Below are 17169 nucleotides of genomic sequence, written 5' to 3' on the forward strand. Positions count from 1 at the left end.
TACCATATTGAAAAATATACTATTTTTGTATGATAATTATGGGTTTTGTATTTTATTTTAATAGAAGTTGATGTTGCTTTTGCAATTATCCATCAATTTTTTAAAATTAAACACTATCTACAGATTTGCATCGAAGCGTTTCTTATGATAGTGATTTTAATCACTGTCAGATTAAATCTATACTGGACCCTACTATGCAATGTCTCCACTATGCCGCGACCCCACTGTGCTACCGTTTTTTAATTAAAAATGTAGTCATCGCACAAATTTTCCCAAAGAGGTGCTACATTTTTTTTTTTTTGTGAATTTGTGTTGATTTTTCCATATTTTATTTAACTAATTTGGTAGGCTAAATTACTATTTTGATTCGGGAAATATAATTTTTTAAATGTATAATACTTTTTCCAAAAATATTCAACTAGTTCGTATAGAAACCAAGTGAAACTTTCAGTCAATCAAAATAAACTGTTGTGAACCGAATTTTCTGACATTAAACGAAATGGAAACAAAAACGTAACCGAGTTTTCGCCCCAAGGCGACTTGACAGGAAGCCATTCTTAGTTGACTGTCTCGTCTCGAAACGGATATTTTGACAAGAGGGTTGACGGTGCTGACGAGAAGGTGGTGAAACGAAGTCACAGGGATATATGCTATCCTATCGTTTGGTAGCGAGTAATAAGAAAGAAGTGCGCATAGATAGAAAAAAAAAACAGTCACATCCGTGAAAGGTACTCTGTTCACGTGGTGGCGATTAAAGAGGGAAACGGAAAAAGAAATTAGAAGTGTAATCCCACCAAAGCACGTCTAAAAGTTTCTCGTTTGGAAAAACTCGTCGATCGACTGAGGGACGTACACCGTTTTCGCCCCTCGTCTTTCTCGTCTTCGTTTTTTTACTCTCTGTAAGTAAAAGCTCCCACGACAAGACATTGTCTCCCACTCTTAGAGATTTCTCCTCGTGGCTTGATTGACAATCGCGATATCGTTTACATTTATATATAAAACGCGTATATAGTAAATATTTATGCTCGCAAATGTTATACGGTCGGGCACTGCGAAAATACAAATAAAAAATCAACATCTTGAACAAATATGTAATTCTGGAGGAAAAACATCATTTTAAACCCTTTAAAGTTATAAGTGGCGGGCAAAATATGCCACGTAAAGTATAAACTAGGCGAGGTGAGGAACATTGAAATAAAAAATTACTTTTTGCCAGTTTGAACGAATGCCAAGGGAATCGGAGCCCGAAAATTTTTAAATATTTTTGAATGACTTTGTTTATACACCCACGTTTTTGTGTTTAAGTAAATATAAAGTCTTTGTTGTTGAAAAAGTATAAAATTTATCATTTTAGTACTTTTTTTTTCTTATTTAATAAGAAAAAATGCAAAGTTGAGCATGTAAAATTTTATGTCAAATAATTACGTAAATCATCTATTTACTCTTAAGAATTTTGTATGATTTTTTTTGTTTTTTATTATTAGAGTGTTTTGTAGTAATAGCGTCTTATTTAATTAATTAAAATCATCTTCGTCGTTCATTTTGAGATTATTTTAAAAAATATTTTTTTTCAATAAGTACCCACAGACTTTTTTAAATTTTAAACACTTTAAGTACTTTGAGGAATAAAGAGGGGAATAGCAGAAAATTATTTTTGAAAATATAGAACATGAAATATTTAATTATGTATTATATTATTGTAGTTATTGCGCGATGCTTAGTTAATCAATCACAATGTATTTATCAATACCAAAAACTGTAAGATACTCTTGGAAAAAGTATTACAATTATAGACGGGAATATAACATGAAAAAATATAAACAATACATACTCAAGTATTCTACCAGTTAAATACTCATACTGAAATGCAGCGAATACATCACAAATATATTTTAAATAATTCTCAAAATACTGACCATAATCGAATTGCCACAGTCGCGCAAAACGTATGGAAAACACACTCTTTAGAAAAATGTGCAGTGCCGTCTTTGACTAAGCATCGCTACGAGTTATGATTGGTTAATTATAATTGTGCACTGATAAATAAGGCGCAAAATCTCTCAGACGACGCCTAAATAAATACTCTTCTTCGTTGTAATTAAATATATCCGAATGAAAAAATACTTTATATGCTAATTATACATATATATATACTTGACATGCCATTGAAAAAAATTGTTCGTCGACTAATTGATTTTACGCGGACCTCTTCGTATTATTTACTCGCAGCGTTTTTTTTTTTTTTAACTTATCGGCCAAATTTAATGACCGCCGACGTGTGCGGTGCATATTATAAACGTGCCAGTAAAACAGTCCTTTGGGTGCTGCGCGTCGAGCGACCACGTCGAACGTGATGGCCGCGTACACGCACTCACACGACCGGGACGCGATCCACCGAAAAAAGACCCTTCGGCGGCGAGCACCACCAAGAAGGGTGGCAAACGGAGAGAAAAAAAAAAAGTTAAGGGTGAAACGGGGCCGTCCGACGGCCATTAATCAAAATCCCGTGACATATTGCTGTGTGTTACAGCACCGTGTACTATTTGCGATACATCCGCCGAGGTGGCCGTCTCTCTCTCTCCCTCTCTTTTAATATATACGTTTTTACACAATAATGACATTGTAAGGCACACAACCCATTGACCTAATCTTGCCGCCAATCGATACGCACTCGCTTATGCTTTTTTTTTACAGCATCTTTAAACAACCCGAAGATGTCATCGTCAGCACTGCCGACTCGATCACGTGCCCTACGCCGTCCCGTACGTTTTTTGAAAATAGAATTAATAAACAACGGGCACTTGAAAATAAACTCTCGTGGACTTTTTTTAATCGTTTTTGAAGCGCTCGGACAATGCGATTATTTTGTTGGGCGAATTATTGACAGCTGTCCATATGACTCATCGAATTCGATAAGACTGTAAATATTTTTATTCGTTATAGACACAACGCGCTGTCGATGGTTTTGATTGAAGAGAAACAAAACGATTCGGGAAATAATGACGTCGGGTTACTTGGCGTAGAAAAAACGAAGGCGAAGGGGAGTCGCGTTCCACGTCCTTCGTGTCATTCATAAACGACGTATTGAANACGTCCTTCGTATCATTCATAAACGACGTATTGAAGAACTCGTACGGTACAAAGCAAAATGTTCAACTACGTCACTATAGTGAAAAATACCAATTGGATTTATCTTACCGAAACAATACTGGTGTGACTCGTGAGAACGATGATCGTGTGCCTTGATCATTCCTCCCAAATCGCTATTAAATATCGTGTTAATTATTTATTAAACAAAATGTTAGATTTTCTGTGGGTACAAAAAACACGAACAATACGGTTCAACTATTGTAAAATCGTTTCTACACAACTGCGTCAGCTGACATTATCGATATTTTTTTGTTACACAATGTAACATAATTCACCAACCGGCAATTTTTCGAAAAATAATGATTTTATCACAAATATTCTCGATAAGAAACTTGATTAAAGTAATCGCAAATAAATAACGTACGTCGATAGCGTTGACATCATTTAACTTGGAAGTCGTTTCTTTTCTTGGAAGTTACAGAAACACAGACACGTTTAACATTTAATTGTTCTATTACAAAAAAAAAAAAAAACTGGTTAATAATAAAATAACTATTACTAAAGTGATTATTTGAAAATTTGCCGACTGTTCTTAGAAAAAGTTTTTCATTTAAAACAATATTTTTAGATAAAGTGTAAAGATCTACGCCAAATGTCAAAGAGCAGCAAAATTGTTTACAGTAACGAATATAAAATGACTTGAAATATTAGTTGGATTGCTCTCTTATCAATAGATGCAAGTGATATAATAGATACAGTTATGTAGTCAAGACTGGCTAAACTGACTATAGTCAATTGGTCAATTATTACCATTAACAGTATAACAATTGAGAGCTAGTAACTATCATGAAGCAAAAAAAATATTCCTTAGCCCTCCCTAAGCAAAACACTGGGGCAATGCCACTGTGCAATTATCATAACAAAATAATGAAAAGTTCGCATTACCCACTGGACAATGCAAGTTTAATTCGCTAAATTTATATTTTGGATTTAAAATAATATTCAATTAGGTAAGTACACTGCTCGCATATATTGTCTCTCTATTTTAACACGAGTTGCTGTTTTCTGACAACAAGATGATTCTCTATCACATAATACTTTTTGTACAGACATGGAGGAAAACCATAATTCGGTTAGGGACCTCGAATTTAGGGCCCCCTTAATAATGAATTCAGTAGGAATTTTTATGTACGCCGAAATCACACAAATAAACACTCTACATAAACCAAATGCGCTTTTTTTATTCTTGTCAAATTTATATTTTTCAATAATAAGTGAACTACAATATTGTTAGTTTAATAATTATAATATAGCAGCGATATTTAATAATAATTTATAATAATTAAAAAAAATATTGCAACCGTGTCCATAATCGCGTCGTACATTTTGCAACAATTTTCTTTACATCGTTTTATTCGACGGCATCACAATACAAGTTACTATCTACTATTTTTATACATAACACAATAATATACATAACTTCAATTGATTATTTTCCGTATGCATTGCAATCTCCGTGGTAAGAGAGCGCATGCCGTAGAAACTATTTAAAATAATAATATTGAAAAAAACGCGACGATAATATTTTATTATATATACGACAACAATTTCTAATAATTTTATTTATAATATTAATTATTCTGTACAAGAAATAATAGTAATTATATATATATATATATTTAACGCGATTTATACAAATAATATTAAACAATAAATTATCATAAAATTAATTTCCATTTAATTACATTGAACTACAGAGCTGAGCCAAAAAACGTTCAATAAAGACTTGATTCAATTAACTGAACATTTTTATTTCGTTCAACTAAATCAAGTCTCGACATTGAACATAAATATTAGTGACCAACTATTTGTAACTGAAAAAAAATAATACGTTACTCGTCTCAACTCTGCAAATTAGCAGTTTATCAGTAGAAAATGTACAAGTATTTTTCAATAAGAAAACTTTTTGCGGTGCAGCGATATTTGATAAAAAATTGTCTATACTTTATACAATAAATTTCTAAAACGAATATTAAAACTTATTACTGAAGTAATGATACTATAATTAAAAGTATATATAACAAAAAATAATAATAAATGAAATTGCAGCGAATCCAAAACAAAACGGTCTAACCCAAATTCAACATAGGAAAACTAAAACATTCAATTGAAAATTGTGGTTTATTAGTTTTTTTCGAGTATCATCATTTAGTACGCACTGTAAATATATCGTGTAATCCATTAAAATACAGTTGTCAGCATAACTTTCATTCTAGTCGTTTGATAGTGATAAGAAGCATTTAATTAGAGCTGAATAACATTATATTAATTGCGAAGAGATAATATTATGCTTAACGACAAGAGAAAAGCAACGTAACACATTTGCTCTCACAATACTATTATTCTGATTAAAATAAACAATTACAACAACGTCCTGTTATATTTTTGTATTCTCGTTCGGTTTTTTTAATTTTTTTCTGTGTGAACACTTACAGCTCTTGATTTTAGTGATTGTGTAAATTTCAGCTGAGCTGATAATATTCAGGAACAAACTCGTTGGCCAAATTGCTGAGAAAGTTGAAATCGGACGAGCTATTGCTGTTGTCTGCCCCGTGGACGCCGTGGTGCGGCGGACCGTGATGGTTGATGGGCATGACAGCCGGAGGAACCACTCCGCCGCCCTGTTGCTGTTGAGGATGGCATAGCTGTTCAACAACGCCGCTACTGTTGTTGTTGTTGTTATTGTAAAAGTGATGAAAACTATTGAATTGATCGCCAGACGAATCGGCGGTGCGCACACTGTTTGGAGGGGTCATCGTGACGGACGAATTATGTGCGTGAAACTGGTCGACGAAAGTGGCGTTGGTCGTGTCGATTTCCGCGGGGACGGCGCCAACGGGGACCGTGGCCGTCGCCGGATCATAATACTGATGTCCTCCGACGGCAGTTTTGTATCGCCCGCCTTGTTGATGATGATAATCCATATTGTTGTACAAGGGTGCGGAATTGGTGTCGTGTTGTTGTTGTTGTTGTTGTTGATGGTGGTGCTGCTGCTGCTGCTGTTGCGATTGATGGTGATGTCCATGGTGATGGTGTCCATTGGCATAGCCTTGGCTACTCGCTTGATAAATACCCGCATAGCTGACGTGGTGATAATCATCTGTTCCGCCGTAACCGACCGCAGCAGGATGTTGGTGATGTTGCTGTTGGTGCTGATACGCGGTTTGCCTGCCGTGATTGTAACTGGCCGTTTGTTGCTGGTATGCATCACCGGCCGACGGTTGATAACCGCTGTACCCGTTACAGTATTGCGCTGCAGCAGCGACCGCCGAAGTGGCATAGTTTTGATATTGCTGACGACAGTGTGCCGTTTGGGTCCGAGTGACAGGACTTTGCACACCGGCGCCGGCCAACTTTGCCGTCTTGTACGAAGACGGAGGTGACGGATTTTCAGGTGACATGTACCACCGATTTTGAGAAGTCGGATACTGCGACAAATAACAGTCTTTACCAAAACTGTTGTGCTGTTGTTTAGCTCCGTATTGTTGCTGTCTGTACTCGTTTCGTCCATAAGGAGATTTGGCGGGAGGTCCGGCCGCCGGCGAAGTTGACGTTGCGTGTTCCAGCTGTTGCTGTTGCTGGTACATGGCGGCCGCTCCCAGCGGACTGGACAAAGCGGTGGACGGCGTTTCGGGCGTGGACGGCGTTAGGCTGCCTACCGACGGCGCAGACGTACCGCCGCTGGCTTTGAGCGTTTTTCCCAAGTCCGGCGATATCATACCCATCAAACGGGCCGCGCCACCGTCTTTCGCACCTTTCTTCCCGCCGGACACCACTTGTTGCATGTGTTCGGTTTTCGTTACCGCCGAAGACAGCGGTTCCCGTTTGATCGGTTGCATTTGCAAGACGACGTCTTCGTTGCTGCGCGAGTCGTCTTCCATTTTGGTGTCGAACGAACTGACACTACCAACGCTACTCTCGCCGCCGCCGCCGCCTTCGCCACTGTTCCTGGACACGTGATGGTCCATCATAATACCCGGCGCCATGTCGCAGTTCTGGCAGCTCTTCTTGTCGTCTTGGCAATGCTTGTCTCCGCCACCGGACTTGCCCTGTTTGCTCGTCGTGCCGGAACTCTGCGAGTCCTTGTCGTCGCCGTCATCTCCAGACTTATTGATCGTCTGACGTTTATGTTTCATTCGCCTGTTCTGAAACCACACCTTCACCTGCAACACAAAAGAACAAAAATATCTGTATACATTTTTTTTTTATAGTGTACTCAGTGCATGAGATACGTTCCCTCGGTAAAACGAAAAAAAAAGTACATATAGAAATCGTTGCGTTAAAAAAAAAAAAAAAGGCAGTTCCCATTGTTATTATTTTACAATAATAATATAAACGAATGCCGCACGGTCCGCATGCATAAAATAGTATTGTACGACCATGGGAGCATGACACGATTTTTCCTCCAAATTACAATTTAATAGGACAAACATGTATATAATATTTGACTAAAGCGTATCTAGACGTGGGGCGGGGAAGGCATTTTGCAGGGTTAATGCCGTGCCCGTTTCCGCCGTGTCTTGTACAGAACTGTTACGTACCGTTCCAAAAAATTATATCATTTTATGCTTAATTGTTTTCACATAGTTGCGCGTTGTGCGCAGTCGGATAGTTGTGAACAGTTTTATTTTCGTTCGAAACCCAAACGTTGAATGTCAAAGGATGTGGCCTGAACACACTCGTTTTATCGGCTGTCGTCACTCGAGAGAATTGGATTGTAACGAAGACGACGTTTGTGGGATTTTTTTTAACCCGCACTGTGTGACGACATTTTTATAATTCAACTAGAAACTAGAAATCTTTGTACTCGTGTCATGATTAATATTTGCTAGTCGAGCCTAAAAGAATTTACCAGGGCGAATCGTGTAACTCGATTGTCAACGCAGTTTCCCGCGCGACGCAGTCACATAATTTGTGTTGCCACTGTGAAAATTAGGCAGGTAAAACTTTATTGTATTTTTTATTTTTCTATAACGGAATAGATGAGATAACCAGTGTTTTCGAGGGAACAGCCTTGTCGTGCAACCGATTTGCTACGTTTCGAACGCAGAACGTCCGTTTGTAAAATAATAGTCGTGTAACGCTCTCAAGGTGAACGCACTTTTTCAAGACCTATAATTTAATGCCATTTAAATATGTCTAATGAATATGATATAAAAAAAATTGATGCGTTTGAACGATACGCGTCAGTGTACCGTGTAGATCGAAATTAAACGCGCGGATGTCCGAAAATAGAGATAACGCGTTTTAATGTATATTATATAGGTGCTACTGTCGTTTCCTAGTCTCGTTATGTTCAAATATCCTACAAATTCATTGTTTTTTATATTTATATCGCCGTGCATAAGGTCGAGATGTACTAACGAACGTCGTTCAATAGAAAACAACAACGTAACGACTAGTGCAAAATAAACGAATACGAATTTTTTACCTGTCTTTCGGTGAGGTCCAGAGATGCAGCGATCTCGATCCTTCGCGGACGACACAAGTATTTGCTGAAATGGAATTCTTTTTCGAGTTCCAGCAGTTGGGTGTTGGTATAAGCAGTCCGCAGTCTTCTGGGCAAACCGTTTTCTGCGGAAACAAAATGAACATTAAAAAAGTCCGCACAAACACAAAATTATAATGATTGTCAGTGACCGGCGGCATTGGTAGTAGCGGCAATGCAACGGCCGCAAGTTAATTACAATAAGAGACAGGGTTAATGTAACGCATAAGTGGCATGTTGTTTTCACGCCACCGCGTCTGACAAACGACATTAATAAGACGAGAAATATATGGCGAAAATAAAAAAACAAGACAAAAACTTATTGGTTTTTCTGTGTAGTTGGCCTAATGACCTAACGAGTACGGGAGATAAATTTCGACCCGATGACGAAGCAGCCGACACCGACACAAAAAAACATCGGCCGCGCATTCGTTTCCATCAGTCAAGTGAGTGTATTAGAATTGCATTTGGACAGAAAACCGTTGCGTTTTATCGGTTTGGCGGAACATCATACGAGTGAGTTCAGTCTTAAATACGCCGTTTCCGCTGCGTACACTGCAGTGCAATTCACGTGTCTCGGAATGCGCAAGTCACACGTGTCCACTGTTTTTTTTTTTTTTTTACTACAATTACATCTCGAAAAAAAATACAAAATTACTCTCTCTCTCTTTCGAATAAAAAAAAAAATTGTTATTTAAGCCTCAAAAGTCAAAATAAATTAATCATTTACGCAAAAACTTGTTTATTTTTCTTCCGATTATTTTTTGTTTATTTATTTATCAACTCGGACAAAACTGTCTGCAATGAGACGGTTTTATTTCACTGTATTGTTGTCACTTTACTACGACAACACGTATCGTTGTTGTTTCGAGGCGGAAGAGTAATCGCAGACGTTTATCATTCATTGTGTCGAACGTGCAGATTTCTTCTACGCGCTCCGCCGAAACGCTTCGCACATGTGCTCCCGGGGACTCGTCAAAATTCGCCAAATACCTACGACGGGAATTCCCGTCGGTAACTCACAATGGACGTGGCCGAGATATTTTAATAATGAGAATTCAAATGACACCGAGCGCTTAGTTCTATAATAATAATATGACACGGGCGGAAAGAGTACAAGCAGCACGACTCCGTCGGCGATGAGCGACACGGGGCGGAATTTGATTTTCCAAAGGCTTCCCCGCTGTTGGCGCAGCATATTGTACATTCGGTACGACGCGACCGCATAGAGAAGAACATTCGTCGTGCGCATACATATAAACGCGAGTCGGTGTGCAGTCCAATATGCGTGTCTGTATATCTATAGACGAACGCCAGTAAATGGGGACGCGGACGAGCCGTTCATCAGTCATCGTCAAATCTCATATATTCCGTAATGGCCATATGTCGCCAGGTAAAATTTAATATCGTTCGCCGCCGTCAGCTCAACAGACGCAACGACAGTTTGACTGGATGACAATAAGTCGTCCAGACCCTTACGCACATACGAACCAACTCGCATTTATACGCACACAAAATATCATATCCATGTAGATGCGCGCGTGTGACATTATTTATACGAACGCGATGCGGGACGAGGGGTTAGTGACATCGTTTATTGGGGTTCCGTTTTTGGGTTTCATTCGTCAGCCGGCACCGAGTTGGTGTGGCAAGAAGAGAAGGTGTGCGCGGCACGAGGAACGGTAAAGAATTTTTGTTTCTGTCTGGTGAACAAACATTTCTTTTCCAATATAAAACATCCGAAAGTCATCCCACCCTTTCCCCCGACACTACATAAAGTTAAGAAAAGTTGCTTTATTTTTATACACATTTTCCCCCCGTACAGAATCGCGTTGCCGCTCGCGCGGGCCCTTTCTGAGTGTATGTATATACATATTTACGGACCGGTAAAAGAATTTTTGATTAATGATATTACATTGATTTTCTTTCTTTCTCGTTCCCCTTGGCGCGCCCGATTTTCGTTTGAAAAAAAAATAAAAACTTTTTCTGCATATTTCTCTCGTAATCTTTTGCGTTCGGCAACATCGCGCCGGAATAGCCTACACAAAAGAATTTACGCTTCCTCGGTCGGCAAAAAAAAAATCAAAAACAATCCTGTTGTCTTTATTTGCAGATGTTGCAAAAAACCGAGAGCGTACACGACAGATACGCATACGTCGTATTTATTATTTCATTAACTGGACCGAATTCGGTATCGCGAAAGGCGATTATATAGGCCCCGTGCGTTATGCACACGTAAAGGCCAGTTTTATTGCCGTCGGGGCTGTGAGCGTTTCACTGCGACGCAATGACGGGAGGGTCTCTTTATTATGTACGCACAACAACGTTGTTACACGAGCGGTAATTTATCAAAATATCCAGCCAAAGACCTCGCGCGGTAAACTTTTGACGTTTTCAATGAGAGACCGTTTATACTTGTCGCCAACCAATACACGGAGAGACTTACCGTTCGTGTAACGTGAATATATGTGTATATATTGGGCTCCTTTTTCTCGGTGGAGATCTCTAAAAGGGATCGACAAAAAGCAATGAACGTGTTCACGTTGTATTAATGTTGTTATTCACTTACCGCAAGTTATACACCACCACAAATCTTCGTTAGTTTATTATCCCTTCGTTAACGGATACAGTCATCAAAACATTACAACTGACACAACGAATACGGTGGTATATATTTAGAATATTTTTATGAGTATTAAAAAAAACGCATTGGTGTGTTTATTAATCGATATGTGTTTTATTAACAACCGAGTGTTTTTCAGTGTGTTAAAACATTCATTTTTATTTTATTTTCCTCGCGCGTGGCACGTGAAACATAGTTGGTCGCCATAATATTAGAGATACTACTCCAACACTCATACGTTTCTGAGAACAGGCGTTTAGAATTTTTGGAGTTTCTGCGGTGTCTCCGGATTGAAATCTTAACGTGTCATTATAATAGTAAGCGAACACGTTTGGGGAAAAACGACCATGACGTTTTCCATAATACTCGTTGTCGTGACACGTACGAAAGTATCATGGCCGTGTTCGTCATCAGTATTCGTGTCCCGCCGCCATTGGTTCGTTTCCTGGCTTCGTGTCGGAGCTGTCAATCAAACGGCGTCCGCGACAACCCTCGTCCGCTTTAAAAACACCCCCATGGCAGTCGGATTGCGGTGTCCACCTCATTATGTTCAACCAAACGTAAAAACGTGCATGGCACGTCCCCCTTAAAAAAAGGACGTCGTAACAACATTGCCACGTGGAATGTGCGAACGTTGGTTAATTAGACGTGCGGCGGTTGTTTTTCGAGAGCCGCCGTCGCGGATGCACGAATCCCGTCGGTACGGTTGTATCGCTCCCTTCGGACGGCCAGTCTCTCCGAGTCGTGCGCGGCTGCTAATGAGCCAGCGCGAACGGTTTTCGACCGATGTCACGTAGTAACGTCGACGGGAAAATCAAAGAAAACGTACGTTTAGTTTCTGTACACGGCTCGCCTATACGAACAACATGTTACTGAACAAAACTTAGACTAAACATCGCCACCCGTCGGTTCGTGGCCGCCAACGGAGGTATAAGTTATTATTAAAATATGCTAATGTGACGTCATACTTCCCTCGGCGAACGCCGTCGTGTTGGGGAAATCCACAAGACGGTCGCTGCCTCCAACGTTCCATACGCTTATACATAATGCGGTAGAGGGTGGCCGCTCTGCGGTACGTAATGTATGCGCACTTGTGGTGCGGCCGAAAGCGAGTCGACTAGTTTTTCCGCTTTACCAACAGCGATTCGACAGCTGCCGAAACTCGAAAGCTTCTCCGGGGGCGTTTTCCAAAAAAGAGAAAACAAACGGTAAGATCGCGCGGATAGACTCCTGTGGCTGCGGTTCCTTCACAGTGGAACGGTGTTCGACGATATTATTTAATACGACGTTAAAAAACAGTGCCGTTTTAAAACTGTCAACGAGTATTATATTATTAGAACGCGTACAGCTTTCGAGTAGCACTATTTTTTTCCCCCGCGACGACTGCACAACGAATTTACGGTATTATTTTTTATCGACGAGCGATTTGTTTTGTTCTGCTGAAAAAGAGCATAAAGAACGCCGTCGTAATGATACGAATCTGCCGGAGCAGTAAACACTTCGCACCCTCTTTCATCGGCGGTTCATTTCGTCGCGTATCTTAACTGACAAAAAATATATACACGTAAAAATATACATGTATATTTATGTACAGTTAAACGTGTACAGGGGATTCAAAACGGCTAATAAATGCGCGTTCAGATAGCACGCACAATAAACATGATATATAATCTCGACAGCACGTGGTTACTGTAATTGATAACAATGCAGCAGTACGGAATACGCGAGAGGATTATTCAATTAAAGCACAAAAGTGGCGACGTGAATCCAATTGGATATTTTGGCGGTGAGCTGAGATGAATTAAATCACTGTGAATTTTTACCGTTTTATCTTAATGTTTATTATTTTTTTAAACTTGCTCGTTTACAATTTAGAATTTACGACGCCGTCGGAGTTGAAAAATCATTTTTTTTCTCTTACAGAAGTTGAATAACTAAGGTTGTGGAATACATAGATTGTGTAACGTAGTTAGTGCGGTTTTGCGTGTGCGTTGAGTGAATAAATAGACGGGTTAAATAGGAGGTCAACCCCATTGGTTTTATGAATAAAAAGCAGTAGAACCACGACGACTATCCCGAAATGTCGATTATTTCCACGGGGACCCCTTACCTTCACTTTCTTCACCCTATCGCAGGTCTCATACGCGCGGTCCCGCCGGCGTGCCAAAAGCCCTTGCACTTGGAACCATCTCAACGGTTACCGCAGACACCTCAACGCTACAATACGCGCACTTCACCCGTCCCAACCGCCCACTCGAGACTCTTTTGAAACCGACGACGGTACTCCCATAGGAATTGCGGCGACGAGTTTTCGACAAACTCTAAAAGCTTCTACACCGTGTCAACCGTCTCCTCACAGCAGCCCGTACGTTGTGTATAAATACATTTATATACGCATATATACACAGGAAGACATTTCAATGCACACTTTTTGTTTGTATTCAATTTTAAACTCTCATATTTGCCAAAAACAAAAAAATCAACGTATTGAAAATTCAGCACAAATATTATTATTTCACCGTGAGCTGCAAGAGAAAATAAAATACCTTTTTTCTTCGTTGTTTTTTTTTTCGCGCAAATTGCAGATGTAATTTCGGCTTCGGCGAGATAAACGTTAGAACTACCCGTACCTTTTCACAAATAAGTTAAATATTTCTACTTTAAATAGTGCCACTGAGTTTACAGTATATTCACGACAAATAAATGCAGTTTTCAATAATGTCATTTTGCTTGGGTATACAGAAAATATTTACAATATTTTTGTAAATATTCGGTAGAAAAATAAAGCAATCGTTTGAAGCTCGTTACTTGCAAAATTCTATCATGAAATTACTACAGTTAATTGATTTTTATTATGTCAGAATGTAAACAACGACGAAACAATATTTTTTTTAACAGCATAAACAAAAACATAATATTGTTAAAAAATTTAGTAATCATCCGAATTGATTTTTTACTAAAGGTTCGTTCGACTAAAAACTTGTACAAAAATAATTGCCTACAAAAAATGTGTTTGCCAACAAGTTGAAAATAGAAAGTCCCATTAAACAATAAAAAAATACCTTGGAAATATTTCATAATAATGACATTATATTGTTGTACATGGACAACAACACCCTCCGGACGACAATCGCCAGAGAGACGTCCACGCAAACGTTTCCGGTTGGACGACCATCACTCCACGCGTATTATTAGGTATTATTTAAAGCTAATGTAATTTGACCAAGTGGGTGGGGTGACACACGCAAAGTCGCGGGTGAGACGAGCACAAAAAGGGGGCACACATCACATAACGCACGTTATCCACAGAATTTTGTGAACGGGTGTTTTAGGCAAACATGCACAAATTATTATATTCGGATGTGCTGAGCGCAACGTGTCGTCACTATTTAAATTAAAACACTAAGCGGTTTTCAATTTGTTCCCTGCGGCTGTCGCTACCCCACTGCCGCTGTACCCCCTCGCCGGCGCTTATGCAAAACCCTATGCGTTCCTACCCTTCGTCAATCCTACACCGCCGTCATTCCGGTAATATGTTCCTGCGGGACCTAAAAAATAATGAATTATATAAAATGTACGCGCACGAAAAAAAATTAATGCATTTAAAATATTGGTATACGCATTAAAAATTATCCGTACGCAATAAAACATATTTGAATCCTTTTGTCGTTTGGTTTTCAAACGTCATTCTTATTTGTTTGTAAGCAAAATCATTTCCTAAACCAACACATTTTTGTTCCGTGCACTTTTTAATACGTTTTGCGACTAAATAATTCAAATATTATTCCGCGTTTTGTTATGGTTTACTGAAAATAAAGAATTTAACTCTGTATTCAATAAGTAACGTTACACAATGATCACACAGTGCATACAAATAACGAAATGAGTACCGAAGATCGTGTACCCCCCAACCAGTTTAATGTCTTTTACTTTCCGTCTCTATAAAAATAATGTATTATCATATTATATTTTAGAGATGGGAGACAATGACGCCGAAAGGATTACTGGGCCGTGATTATCGTAAGTGCGAGACGAGCGCGTATAGACGTCAGTGCATCATTTTTCACCGCAAGTCTTGGCCATAATTATTACTCTTGAGTTTATACCGGCCGCCAGCCAGATCTATATATAGTGATGTACTAAATATATCTAAAAAAGTTCCAGGAGGCGTTCGTGTCAATCGATTCACAACAACAATAAGCCAAATAAGAAAAAAAGCCATGCGCTCTAGTCGAGTTCTCGATCGGTTCACGTGAACGATACACGGTCCAATTTTATCATCTTTGTAGGGATATTATTAATTTTTTTTTAATCTCGTAATTCAACGTTTCTTTGATCGACGGAAATAGGGACTGTGGAAATGGATGAAAGGAAGTGTGTTGATTGCATTGGGTTTATTAGCGGAAAGACGATGCCGCCGCTGGGTTTCGACCGAGAACTGTTTTTTGCAACTGCCGTTTTATCTCGACCGGGGGCAAAAACGGAATGAAATGAATCGGAAGGAAACTTAACTCCACCGCAGTCTCCTCTTATCTATAACCGCGACACTCCTACGGTACCGCCACCGCCTCGCAGGGTTAGAAAAAAGGGCACCGAGGGGAAGTGCATGCGTGTTGTTATTATTATTATGTGTACGTACACGTTGTTTTTTTTCAACTGAAAATAATATTGTTATCTCGACACGTTGAACGTCGAATGTATCTTTTTAGCTCCGAACTTCTATTTATTTTACTTTTTACCTCTAGTGAAAATAAATACATAACACACACATCAAGTTATATCCGTTAACACTATCTATCTAGTTTTTATACGTGCAAAATGTCTAAACACCACAAAACGACACGTTGTATTTATTTTTAACTCTTAAACTTTACATCCGGTAAGTCACTGTATTCATGACTAATTTAAAGTACGTTTTTTTTTAAACGTCGTTTGAAAAATTATAGTATATATCTGGTAAGATTTTTGTCAGTAAAGTTATCTCAGTGCAACGTCCACAAAGAAAATGAACTTAGTGCGTCTTGATATTTGAACTCGAACATTTTAGTGAAAACAAAACAAAAGTAAATAAAACAAGTGATCACTTACGCATTTCATCAAGTAAATTCTTTTTACGGACTCCTGAAAAAATAATTGCCCTCTTTTATTTTTATATCAACTTAAAATTAATTATTTATTACAATTTATGAAAATGATGTGCCAATTTTTCTAAAAAAAAAAAACTATAAAGAAATATTTTATTAAATTAATATAAAAATTCATCGTAGTTGATAAAAAGGCGTCTTCAGTATTATTATTAATTCTTCAAGATAAATTATTTTTCATTCGGTACAAGCCGTCGTAATGATATGCCGGCTCTACCTAAAAAACCTATTTCAGCAAAATATTTTTAGCAAATAATATTAAATCAAATCAATCAAGAAAAAACAACACCGTCTACTCTGCACAAAGTTTCAGTAATTGGATAGTTTTGCGCAATGAAATATTATTTATCATTACTGTTGACTATCACTATAAGTTATTAATACTGACGGTGAGAATCTTGTGGAGGTCATACGCCAACCTTGTCCGGACACGACGGTTACAAAACTGGAGCCGCTCACGTAATATATGAGGAAAAAACAAGTAAATCGAAATATATAATAAAAAAATGAAACACGTCAATCGGGATAAATTGCCGTAGGCGTTCCATCGAACTATCCAGTCAGGTGACTTAGACAAATTTCGTGGGCGTACCGTTTGATTTTTAGTTCAACCCGCCCGGCCGGCAGACCGTGTGCTGGCCAGCTATTAAATAATTTTTCAGGAGAAAAAAAATAATAATAAAAATCAGTCTGACAAAACCGTAATTCGTTATAATTAAATTCTTTGTGAGACACTATGCAGCCCGTAGTCTCTGCATCGACTC

General features: G+C 38.6%; 1 protein-coding gene across 2 annotated transcripts in view; it reads right to left on the bottom strand.

Annotated features, from left to right (window-relative positions):
- Positions 1-4340: 4340 nt before the first annotated feature.
- The window catches only part of LOC126904440 (homeotic protein proboscipedia-like), a 39941-nt gene continuing 27112 nt past the window's right edge, over positions 4341-17169 (bottom strand). The window contains exons 3-5 of one of the 2 annotated variants that reach the window (XM_050683483.1): positions 16350-16382; positions 8582-8724; positions 4341-7313 (exon numbers count right to left, since the gene is read on the bottom strand). In XM_050683483.1, coding sequence (XP_050539440.1) covers positions 5613-7313; positions 8582-8724; positions 16350-16382 — 1877 coding nt within the window. In that variant the 3' untranslated portion in view covers positions 4341-5612. The remainder of the gene's footprint in view (positions 7314-8581; positions 8725-16349; positions 16383-17169) is intronic. The other variant, XM_050683484.1, reaches the window with a different exon arrangement.

Source organism: Daktulosphaira vitifoliae, unplaced genomic scaffold (assembly GCF_025091365.1).
Source record: "Daktulosphaira vitifoliae isolate Bord-2020 unplaced genomic scaffold, ASM2509136v1 Scaffold_4, whole genome shotgun sequence".
In the NCBI taxonomy this organism is placed as follows: Eukaryota; Metazoa; Arthropoda; class Insecta; order Hemiptera; family Phylloxeridae; genus Daktulosphaira; species Daktulosphaira vitifoliae.